The following is a 13,278-nucleotide window of genomic DNA, read 5'->3' as shown; positions in this document are numbered from 1 at the left end:
ATTTGAAATCTCTCGAGGAAAATTTGTTTGTTGTAACAAATTTTATGGTATCATCTCTTGCGTCAAGCTGCTTCACGGTTTCCCCTTATAGTTTTAATTCTTTCAATCATTTTTTGCTTTTCCATTATGGTAACTCCATCACCAAAAAACCCCAATGCTACGTGTTCCTCCGTCAAGTACCAGAGTCGGCGTGAAAATTTAGAAAGAGCCACTTCAGATAATTCAGCATCTATTTGTCTTTAACTGTACAAATCTTTAAAAAATTGTAGATCTTGTAATGGTGAATGGGATGTTTGATCACATTTAAGCCAACTGTGAACATATAGTTGGATCAGAAAGTGCATACTCTCCGAAGACCCGTTTCTGTTTGCTTCGTTAATCGAAATTGTTGGCGAAAGAGAAATATTTTAAATAGTAGCTTGCTTTTCCAATCCACCTTACATGGTGAACTGCTCTAGGCAAACGAAAGAAAACTCCTCAAGGAGGTATGCCACCCAAGAATATGATGATCAGTTCTAAAAATTCCCTATAATCTTCTCTGCAGTGTCCTGCTTCTACAAGTTTGATAGCAAAATTCAACACTTCATTTCTTAAATCGGAAATATTGTTTGTTACATCATCATCATCAATTCCTGGAATAAAGTTAGTGCAATCTATTCTAGACCACTCATTCTGAAAACACTTCAATAAGAGAACGTCCGGTCCAGATGAGAACGAAACATAACAGTTATCAAATACACATTTTAAAACTAATTCATAAATGTGGTGTCTCCAAGGAAGGTATAGAAGGTTATTTTGGAGCTACTGCTCTAGCAGAATGCAAGCACCGTTGACAAGATCCATATTGCAAGGAGTAGTGTCACAATAAACTACCTGCACGAACTTTACCAAGTTCCATTCTTCAAGCGAATGTACTATAGTAGAATCAATATGTTCTTCTCTTGATGACGACAAAATGGGAACACCAATTAGCCTCTCATGACCATCTCCTGTAATAATTATTGATAATCTGCCGGCAGTCTCTCTGCCAGCCAAATTCAGCAGTAGTTTTCCGTTTCAATGCACAATTAACGCACTTGATGCACTCTGAAATTGTTTCTTGTAGTTCTGTGCAACTTCACTACAGGTTTTCTCTCAGCATCGGTGAATACAAGACCCATTTATTGCTAATTCCTCTACATTGTGGCCTAATGCCTCTGCCGTCGCTGTCAGAATATGTATTGCTGCTCTATGAGTGATTTTTTATCGATTAAGAGCAACACCAGTCTTTGAGCAATAAAATTAGTTTTTTTCCCCTTTTACATCTCTTGGACGGTCCGGGCACACACGCATTCGTATTTACATTTTCTCTAACATTCTCAACTGGGTTTCCCCCTTCATTACTTGAACTGCTCCATGTTTTTTGGCGTATAAAGTTCAAACAAATCATTTTCAGAAGTGCATTTTCTTTCGTTTTCCTCTTTCGTTTGAAGCCGTGCATATCCCTTTCGTTCTTTTCACGCCAAACTCATGTCTTTACTTTTAGTCGTGTGAGAATTATTAATCTGAAAAAGAGAAATCTTTTCACAGGTAATAATTCTTACATGACTAAAGTTACCTTTAAAACAGTGCCAGATTTGTGCTTCTGGTAAAACGATACCTCAAAACGTCACATGACCTTCTTTCTATTTAAAAATTTTGACCTTAATCCAAGATGGCGGATTTCAAGATGGCCGCAATAGCAGTACTATACAAAATTAGATATGTTTCTTTCTCTATTTCTATTATCCAGGGTTATCTTTGCATTACCTTTAGCCGTTTCTAAATTACATGAGTTTATTCCAGATTTTACCCATATACTATGTACTGTAATCGGATTCAAAATTTTAGGTCGCTTGGGGCACCATTTAATAGTATTCAATGAAGCTAATTTTTCTCCTGGCTTAATTTAGCCCCATATGGAACCATTTTAGGGGGTGAGACCAGCCCGATCTGAAAACTGATATTTATGGACCACCCTAATATATGGTATATATATATATCGGTGCACTACGGAAAAGTAACGAAAACTAGCTCTCAACTAATCTTTTTATTAACCAGAACAGTCTTTTCATAATACTACACAACCGCAGTTTTGAGCCACCTTGAGACTCTACTACATGGCAGAATTAATCAACTCTTTTATCCTGGGCGATACAAATATATCACTTACCAATCTTTCTTTTTGTTTTCTGGGTTTGTTCCCTTCAGTATAAACAGATCCCACTTAGCTCTCAGCAAATATGTTGTCTGCGACAGTAATAGGATATTATTCCACCTTCTATAAAGGTAACCTAGAAAGTTCTGTCGCTTTTTCACCCACCACCTTCGAACATCGGTATGTCACCTAAGACGTATCAGGAAGATCAAAAATAGTTCCCATCAGCATCGACGCCCTTCTGCCAAGTTCTGGAAAGCCATGGATTCCATCGCGGTAGAACTTGGTGGGCACTGAAGCGAAGACAGTATCAAGTGCATTTTCCACCTTCACTAGGGATTTGAACTGGCGTCCTCTAAGGTGATCACCCAAGGAATGGAACACGTGATAATCAGACGGTACAATGTCCGAGGAGTATGGCGGATGCAATAGTTTCCTATCCAAGGCGCAGAACGGTGTCCCGAGTCATCCTAGCCACGTGGGGCATAGCGTTGTCCTGTAACAGGAGGACTCCTTTGCGATTCAGAAGTGCTGGCTCCAGTTTTGAATTCTTCTTGAACACGGCTCAACTACTGACAGTACACATTGCACTGATGCTCTGACCAGCTCGTAGCAGTTTCTGATACATGATACCGCGTGCAGTCCACCAAACACACAGAAGGACCTTCTTCTGGTGCAGTGCTGGTTTCAGCTGTTTTGGAACCGGTTCATGGGATGCTAATTAATGATGACGGCACAGTGGAGCTTCGTACAGGATCCACTTCCCATCACATGTCAAGAATGGCTCCTTCCTTAGTCGAGACAGCAAAGACACACAGGTGTCTGCTCGCGCTGCGCTCGGAGTCAAATCATGTGGGACCCATCGACCCAACTTGTAGTGTTTCCCAAATTGATGGAGGTGTTGCCGAATGGTTTCTCCACTCACACTGAACTGTAATCCCTGTTTCCCAAATGTATGGCCACTGTTCGCCTCAATTGCTGCCTGACGATCTTCATTTTCTACACGTGTTGGTCTTCCGGCACGTGGTGCGTCTTCGAGTGTTTCGTCACAGTCCTTAAACTTGTTAAACCACCGCTGCACTGTCCGCGTAGTCACAACAACCTCACCAAAGGGCTGACATATCTTCCATCCTGCTGCAGCGGCGTTTGATCCCAGTTTCACTCGTACAGCATACACGCCCTTATGACGCTCTGTGGTGGTCCGATGTTCACTCTTCCTTACACAAGTACACGGTGTAACTGAACTGCCACAACAAGAGAGTAGGTTGGATATACTCACACCAAGAACTGACCTTCGCCTTATCTTCATTTGCATTCAACTAACGGTGAGGGCCAATGGAGCACATACCTCCAACAAAAGACAGAACTTTCTTGGTTATCTTTATAGTAACAATGATGGTGTACCTTATCAAGAGGAGAGTTTGAAATCTTTGTGCAAAATAGTAAAGGGGAAAAAAGTGAAAGAAAGATAAAGGAAGAAATGAAGCCTAATCCTGAATGCTCGGAGTTTGGTACTTGAAGCATGTATTCTGGAATAAGGATGAATTACTGTAGACACGGCAATGCAAAATATTTTTTTCCTTTGATTTAAGTATGAGTCATCAGGCCCGTATTTAGGTATTTTAGGCCCCTGAGTCTAAGCAAAATTTGCGTCCATTTCCACTTATTTATTCGATAGAATACAGGCCTAAACAATACAGCCACGACCAATTATATTAAGCCATCAGCAAAGTGGTGGAGTGTACAAAATTAGATGCACGGATTATGCTAGCAGCTAATACGCTCCTTCTAACACCTTTGGTGTCGTAATAAGAAAATTTGGTCGCGCTGTGGTAGCAATATTGTTTAAAGTATAATCTCGAATGCCGGCTTTTTTTTTTTTTTTTTTGCTTCAACCTTGATTTTTTTTAATGTCCCTGAAGATTTGCCACTCTAGGCTCAAGCCCCTGTGTAAATACGGGCCTGTGAATAACCACTGAGCAAATTCGATTAAACAAGGTAAGTTAAAGCATGTTATAATAAATTTTGTGTCGAGACAAGTTTGTTCAGTGGTACTTATAGTAAACGGAACTTATATGAGTTCTTTTTGGAGTATCTGGGAACTGTTTCGGACATCTTGATTGGCTAATCATCTGGTTTAGCGTTCGTCATTGGCCATTCCAATCTCGATTGGAAAATGGGTTGTCATTATTCGTATAATTTCAATTTATTCTGGTGGTAGGGAGCTCATTCTGGTGCGACGGGTCTCTGGTTTGATCTCAGGCCAAGTGACAGTTTCCTCCCACATCTGCATGCTACGAATTCTTTCATAATTATTCACTTTTACTGATCATCCAGTAAAATAAAACAATAATCTAATTTTTAAGTGTTTGAATACTCACAAAACGGCCAGGTTTTTAACAGTACAAATACAATAACCGAAAATACGAGTGATTGAAAATGTCGATGTAGAATTCATTTACCTCATAGAGTCGACCATGTACGGCTGTCCTAGTTGAACTAGTATTGATCCGCTTCCGAGCTGATGACAAGTATATCCGGAGTCCCAATCATAATTCTTAACGTCCCCATTCAACAAAGCATCTCTACTTCGACTCACGCCTTCGATGACAGATGCACTTTGTTCAATTCTTGCCACATTCTGCTTTGGAACTGAAATTATACAAGCAGATTACATCAGACAAATGACAATAATTTAACAGACACAAGCGACGAATATTTCATCATAAAAACATACTATCTACTGATATTTGTATTTTACGAATGACTTAAGAAGAAGAATTCTTCTAACTTTTTGTTACTGGTTAATAATTCTAGACCTCGGTTGCAAAAGATGATAACCCACATATCACAAAGATTTTAGTTCTGTGAATGAACAAGGCGACAAGCCTCTTCTCCGTCTGTTCAAAGCGAAACATTTTTGATTTTCATATACAGACGGCAGGAAAGGGTATTGTGACAACGTGTAGTTTATTCACAGAACCAAACTTTTTTTGATATGTGGGTTATCACCTTCTACACCCGAGGTCTAGAATTTCTGAACCAATTTAAGAAACATATTTTTTTTTCTTAATCATAAACAAATTGTATTGCCTTTTACATAAAACTGAAGTGAAAACTGCACATCCCTTTGTTAAGTTATTAGCAAAGAAACGATTACCAGAGATGACAGATCTTTAAGCATGGTTATTCATATTTTTCTAAACAGTGAATTATGGTTATTCATTTTCTATTTTTCTAAGTAGTGAATTATCATTGTAACACATTTAATTCTAAGGCTTGGTAAGTGAGAATTATTTGAAAGACGTTATCAAATATACACTAAATTACAATTCAAGGCTACGCTTTTCATTTTACTTCAGATGGAATGACTGAATATGTACACGTCACTTTTAATCCAAACGTATAAACAACAGTCAATGGGAATTACATTGAGCGATCTTGGAACCCAGGTGATAAGAACGGTTTGGAAGATGTTCATGAAGATAGTTCATAAATCTGGTTCTTGGATGGGAACTTATCGTGTTGGTAAGTACATACTCATTCGAATAGCCAAGGGAAGTTCTTGACGGTGTTCAACAATGTTTGTTGCAGAAAGTGCATATAATCATCTCGATTCATGCATAGACAATAATAGGACCAAGTAAACCCGCCATCGATCACACCAAATACACATTCATAAAGAAACCAGTTGAAAATTTGTTTCCGCTTAATCATGTCTGTTTCTGAGTAACCAATGATGCATGTTATGCCATTTCTGGTGAAGGTGTCTTCGTCAGCATGTGACGGAAGAACGCTACAATGGGCACTACACCACTGACAAAATTCCAAATGTATGGAACTATAACCAGGCTGTTGATTTTGCACATACTGAAGATGAAATGGAAGCAACTGTTCTTTAGTTAGTGTTCGTCGTGCTCTTGTTTGCAGTACACCACAAAAACAAGCAAAAATATGCGTTACTGAACCGTGTGAATCATTCAAGAATGCTGAATACCACTGGCGATCTGTTGCTGAATACCCTCCTGCACTGGAAGCAAATTGATTGGAACTGACATGTGTAGTGACATATTTTAAATTTGACGGGGAAATGGGATAACAAGTTAACTTGTTAGCCCCACGCAAGCAAAACTGATCGAAACTGAGCCACATCGTTTGATCGGCAACAATTTGCGTTTGATCGTCACGATTAGCGATGTAATATGCACATGTAGCAAGGAAACCTATTCGGCTCCATGGAAGAAAAACTAATTGAAATTGGGCAAGAATATTTGATCGTCGCTTGATCTCTACTGATTGCCGACAACAATCGTTTGACTGCAATGCGTAGTAACGTAATATACATATTTTGTACGAGGAGTTACCAAGTTAACCTTTAGACCCCCAAGGAAGCAAAACTGATCAGAATTGAGTCAGATTGTTTGATCATCGTTACATTGCGTTCAATCGCTGAAAACTGTCGTTTGATTAACACGCATAGTGACATAATAAGAAAAAAAAATTGTAGAACCTTAACAAGTTAAGCTGTAAGCCTCCAACAAATAAAGATTGAACGGAATTGGGCCAGATCGCTTGATCCTAGTTTTATTGTCTGGAACTATCGTTTGATCGTCGCCTGGTAACGTAATACGCATAATTTTATAGGGGGAGTTACCAAATAAATCTTATTATCCCCATGGAGGCAAAACTGGTTGAAACTGAGACAGATCATTTGAGCTTCGTTTGCTAGCGTTTAATCGCCCAACAATTAGCGTTTGATCGCCACGCGTATTAACGTAATACGCGTAATTTGTAGAAAAGTAAAAAGTTAACTTGCTCAGTTCTATGTAAGCAAACTTGACTGAAATCGGGTCAGCCCTCATGGAAGCAAAATTAATCAACATTAGGCCAGATAGTTCGATTGCGTTTGATGACCAATAATTATAGCTTGATCACTACGCATAGTGATGTAATACGCATATTTTGTAGAGGCAGGTAACATTTTCACTCCATGCAAGCAAAAGTGATCAGAATTGGTCTAGATCGTTTGATCGCTAGCAACCAGTGTTTGATTGTGATGTGTAGTGACGTAATACTCATAATTTGGAGAAAGATAACAAGTTAACCTGTTTGGCCCCACGAAAGTAAAATTGATTGAATTAGGCCAGATCGGCGTCGTTTGTTTACGACTAATAACGCCAACCACCATCGTTTCATCGCCACGTATAGTAACGTAATACATAAAATTTGCAGAACATTGACAATCTAACCTATTAGCCCTTCATGTAAGTGTAATTGATACGAATTGAGCCAGATCCTTTAATCAATCAATTTTGCTTCCATGGGGAGTGGAGGTGGGGTTAACAGGTGACCGGTTAAATACCTTGTTCAAAGGTGACACGAGCACTTGGAGCCGTACCACATTCCCTCAAAGAATAGAATAAAACATTTTACAATCTGAAATTCGTCTCTTTTCAGTTCCATAGAACCTATACTTATGGTATACATGTTATTATCATTCTGAGAATTCGAATGAAGATACTGGTGAAGGTCACTGACATTGCCCAGTATTTTTCCGAATAATTAAATACATTCATTCACATAATCTGATCACACATCATCCTTATTACCTATGAAAACATACGAAAAAAAAAAAAAACATAAATTGTATGGCAAAGTTTGCAGATAACGCATTTTTTAACTAAGAAATGGAAAATTGATAACACTCATGTGGAAGACTCTTCCAATAATCTTCTAATAGCATTATTAATTAATTAATGAAAGGTGATTGTCACTTGTTCCTCTACATAGCCTTCTATCTCTTGTTCACCTCCAACGAACTTTCTGGCCAATTGAAACAGGTATTGTAAATTTTTAAGTTAAGCATTTAGAATTCGTTCACATTAGAAAATAACAGAAATACATTGTTTCGCATAAGTATAAGTTCTTGAAATTCTGGCCATTGAGAACATTTTCAAAAATATCACCGACCAATCTTGACAAATTGGATGTTAATAGAGATGTTTTACGTAAATAGTTCGTACGACAATTATATCTTTTCGAAATTTACATACTAGATAAGAATTTGTAAATATTTGATAAGCTTCAGCAGATCACACACAGTTATTGCAAACTGCAGAAATAAAATACTTAACTGCTGAACAAGACTGTACTATTCATAAAAATAATAAATACTTTACATGTTACACTTCGATATTCTAACCAAGATCCTCATCAGACATACACTCTGATTTATGTCTAATGAGACTGATGTATGTCTGATGAGGATCTTGGTTAGAAGATCGAAGCGTAACATGTAAAGTATTTATTATTTTTATGAATAGTGCAGTCTTGTTCAGCAGTTTAGTGTTTTACTTCTGTTCTTATTTGCAAGACGTGCAGCAATGTTGTGTTGTCAGTTTACAAATTGGAATTACACAGAAAATTCGTTGGAGACGAACATTCTATAGAAAATGAAAAGGAATAAGTGAGATATTTCAAATTTTATTATGGTTATTTACCATGGTGGATAATGATAACAGCAAGTTATTGAAATTGACTCCAATGCTATTATTATTAACGAGCGCAATGATAAGTGCCTTTTTTCAATTACTTTTAGATTATAATTATAATTAGTTAGACATGCAACATTACGAAGAAATATCACTATTAAAACTTCATACCGCCCACAACTCGTTAACTCACCAACTAGCCCTTTCTCCAGTTCAAATGGTGTGTTTGTGTACATAGCTTCGAAGGAGACTACATGAAATACTTTATTGACTGTGTTATTCGTACCAACAATTCTTATATAACGCACAACACGAGGTTCGAAGTACAAATATTGCCATGATCTACAGAAGTATCGAGTGTAGTCTATCACTCTCACCCAATCTTTCTGGTCCATAGACACCTCGATGTAGTATGAATAAGATCTAGAATAAAGAAAAAATCAAGAATCGTTAACTACAGAAAGGTAATAAATACACAAAATGTTATACAGCTAATGAATACTAGCTTCAATCTTCTTAGTAAATACGAAACGAATGATTTTTACTTAACAGTAGCTTCGAATAACGTTTCTCAAACTGTGGTCTGCGAACTGGTGGTTCTCTCGAGGTCAGTCCTTGTGGTTCTCTTAGCAGGGTTCACGAAATTACTTTTATCATTTTCCCTGATTTTAGGTGGAAGACCAACCATTTTCCCTGACCCGCGACATTTAATAAGATATTGATGATGAACGCCTGTAAAAGCTAAATAAAGACTTGGGCCAGTGATTCTTAACCTGTGTGCTGCAAAAGATCAGCAACTTTCCGTTTGCAACACTAAACAGTAGACACAAAGCCATACAAAAGGCTAAGTGTAAGCTTTAAAAAAATATTAGAAAGTTTAACATAATGAAAGTTATGGGGAGCGAACATTACAGCTGCCCGTGCCAATTCCTTAACCTCTATTTTCTTGTACCGATTTTTTTTTTTCAGTTAGTGCGATAGATCGTAATTGTTATCACAATAAAACATAAATTTATTATGTTATACATATTATACAACATATTAAAAGGTACAGTGAAACCTATCTATATTGGCCACCATCGGTTCCATCGAAAAGTGGCCAACTTACAGAAAATAAGTGTGATTTGTGTATTTTTAGAATAGGATTTCTAGTATTACTTGATTGTAAAATTTTAATAAGCAGTGGCACGACAGCTAACTAACTAACTAACTAACTAACTCTCTGGCCTATGGAACCCGGAGGTTCAATGCCGCGTTCACAAAAGCTCTCCACTGACTTCTATCCTTAGCTAACTGCATCCAGTTTCTACTTTGGATTCCAATCTCTGCGAGATCCAACTTAATATTGTCCTCCCATCTGCGCCTAGGTCTTCCTAATGGTCGTTTTCCGATTGGTCTTCCAGTCAGGACTTTGAAAGCGTTTCTACTTTCTTCCATTCTAGCTACATGACCTGCCCACCTAAGCCTCCTAGACTTAACGACTCTAACAATGTTGGGTAAACCGTATAAATTATGTAGTTCCTCGTTATGAAGCTTCCGCCATTCCCCATTCTCGTTCCTCTTGGGTCCGAATATTCGTCTCAGGATCTTGTTCTCAAATACTTTCAGTCTATGTTCTTCCCTCAGAGTAAGTGACCATGTTTCGCAGCCATACAAAACAACAGGCATGATTATCGTTTTGTATATTTTAAGCTTCAAATTCCTCGACAGTATTCGCGACAAGAGATTTTGAACCGAATAGTAACACGAATTCCCTGCTTTTAGTCGACATTTAATTTCTTCGTGGATATGATTTTCCTCTGTTAATATTGATCCTAAATATTTGAAAGTATCCACTTTATCAAAAGTATTATTTAATATTTTAACGCCTCCACAATTTGCCGTATTACGGTCCCGACGCACTTCCATGTATTTAGTTTTCTCTGTATTTACTTCTAAACCCATGTCACTGCAAGCGTTTAATAAGATCTCTGCATTTCTCTCTATTGTTCTCCTATCATCCCCAATTAAATTTACATCATCAACATATGCCATAACCTGCTGAATACCGTTCAACTCTAGATCCTGGTTGCTATCTTTGATTTTCCTTATAGCGTATTCCAGAACAAAGTTAAATAATAATGGCGACAACGCATCTCCTTGTTTCAGGCCATTTTCGACGTGAAAGCTCGTGGACAAAAATTTTCCTACCCGGACTTTACTTTGGGATTCATTTAAACATATCTTAATTAATCTAATTAGCTTTCTCGGAATTCCAAGTTCTGTAAGAACGTTGTATAATGTTTCTCTCCTAACCGAGTCGTACGCCTTTCTAAAATCAATAAATAGTTGATGTACCGGGGTATTGTATTCCCACTTTTTTTCGAGTATTTGGCGAATGGTAAATATTTGGTCGATAGTTGATCGATTTCGTCTAAATCCGCACTGATAATCCCCAATAATTTCATCTGCGTATGGGGTCAGTCTTGCTAATAGAATATTTGAAAGGATTTTATAGGATGTTGACAGAAGAGAAATGCCCCGATAATTATTACAGTCAGTTTTGTCGCCTTTCTTGTGAATTGGAACAATGATTGATTCTTTCCACTCTTGTGGCAATTCTTCCTTGTTCCAGATAAGGAGGATGAGTTTGTGTATCTTGTTCCACAATTTTTCGCCTCCAGCTAAAATTAACTCAGCTGGAATTTCATGTACACCCGGAGATTTGTGTTTCTTTAATTTCTTTATAGCGGTTTCTACTTCTATTCGGCTGGGTTCTGGAATATACGGTTCTGCGGTGTGTATCTCCTCTCCACGTACACTAGTTTTTGGTTGCGTGTTAAGCAAGTCGTCAAAGAAATCTTTCCACCTATTTAAGATGCTATCCGTGTCAGTGAGAACTGTACCGTCAGATTTCTTTAATATATAAGCACGAGGTTGATAGCCTTTCTTAAATTCGTTGATTCCCTTATACGTGTCCCGGATGTTTTTATTTTTACTATTATCTTCAAGTTCAATAATTTTAGCTTTCAGAAAATCGCGTTTCTTTGTTCTAAAAGTTTTAGAAGTTTCCCGCCTGATATCTGCGAAATTTTGTGTAGTTATTTCATTCGGATTTTGCAGCCAGCGTAATTTTGCCTGTTTTCTCTTCTCTGCTAGTTTTATGCATTCCTGGTCTGTTCCTACGTGTTTCCGCGTGTCCCAATTTTTCTTTTGCTGAAATTTTAATACTATCTCTAATTTCAATCCAGGTATCCTCAACACTAGTGCATTCCGAATCTTCTAAAGCCGAGAATCTATTCGAAACTTCAATCTGGTATTTCTCTCTCACCTGGCTCTCTTCTCATTTCTTTAAATTGAATCTCTCCGTTTTCGGACAATGAATATTACCTTTATTCAACGATATAACCTCTCTCGTATTATCGCTGCTACCAGGTAGTGGTCAGTGTCACAATCAGCCCCTCTAAACGACCGGACATCAATTATGCTCGATTGCCTTCTTCTATCTACTAAAACGTGATCAATTTGATTATGTGTTTTCCCATCTGGTGATGTCCAAGTGTATTTATGAATGTCGCGATGTGGAAATTTTGTACTCTTCACGACTAGGTTTTTGGATGTTGCAAAGTTCACGAGTCTAACACCGTTGTCATTACTTTCATTATGCAGACTTTCGTTCCCTATAATCGGTTTGAAAATATCCTCTCGTCCTACCTTCGCGTTGAAATCCCCTAATAGAATTTTCATATGGTATCGCGGGAGTTGGTCAAATATCCGGTCCACTTCTTCGTAGAAACTGTCTTTTATATCGTCGTCCTTATCTTCAGTTGGGGCATGTACATTTAAAACAATAATATCACACCACCGTCCCTTAAGAGTAATAAAAGAAAGTCTGTCAGTAACAAATTCAACTCGTTTAATTGCTGGTAATATACGTTTATGAACGAAAAAACCTGTTCCTAACTGGTGATTTTTATTTCCTTCCCCGTAAAAGAACGTAAAATTTCCGGAATTTGCAGATCCATTCCCATCCCACCTAACTAGCACGACAGCTAGTTATAAATAATGTATATAGTGTAATCATAAAAATATACAGTACTAGAAAATATTACTATAGTATATTTAATATATGTGCATACCTTTCTCTTCCTGGAAACTAGTCTGGTACATTGGATTATTCGGATTGAAAACACAATAACACAAACAAGCATGAAATTGAAGCGTATGTACGCAGTTTATTGAAATTGATATTATAGCACACTGAGTTACTTAGATTGAAAACAAGAAAAGCTAAGTTATAAATTGAGAAATTCATATGCAATTTATATGACATCTTTTCAGTTGTTACTGAATGGTGGTTCGTTCTACATGTATTTGTTTTATTCTTTTTGGCAGATATGCACAGTCTAATATTGTAGTTAACTACCTCTTGTTAATGAGCTAAAAGTGTTTCCTTCGGAGCAAAAGATGTTTTGAGAAAATCTTGAAGGAATTGATATCTCAAACACTCCGCTATCTTTTGACAAGCCGACAGGTGTCAATAGTTGACAATTGAGATGGTTAGTTTTAACGCTCCCCACTGATGAGAGGAGTTGATATAGCTAATGGTTTTACCAAAACAGACAGGGTAAA

General features: G+C 37.5%; 1 protein-coding gene across 3 annotated transcripts in view; it reads right to left on the bottom strand.

Annotated features, from left to right (window-relative positions):
- Positions 1-13,278, bottom strand: part of BTBD9 (BTB (POZ) domain containing 9) — a 94,935-nt gene that overhangs the window by 23,167 nt on the left and 58,490 nt on the right. For all 3 annotated transcript variants that reach the window (XM_081771711.1, XM_081771712.1, XM_081771710.1), the window contains 2 exons: positions 8,861-9,090; positions 4,639-4,828 (listed from right to left, as the gene is read on the bottom strand). In XM_081771711.1, the coding sequence (XP_081627837.1) occupies positions 4,639-4,828; positions 8,861-9,090 (420 nt within the window). The remainder of the gene's footprint in view (positions 1-4,638; positions 4,829-8,860; positions 9,091-13,278) is intronic.

Source organism: Thermobia domestica, chromosome 9, assembly GCF_964235325.1.
Source record: "Thermobia domestica chromosome 9, izTheDome1.hap1.1, whole genome shotgun sequence".
In the NCBI taxonomy this organism is placed as follows: Eukaryota; Metazoa; Arthropoda; class Insecta; order Zygentoma; family Lepismatidae; genus Thermobia; species Thermobia domestica.
This window is presented reverse-complemented; position numbering and strand designations above follow the sequence as displayed.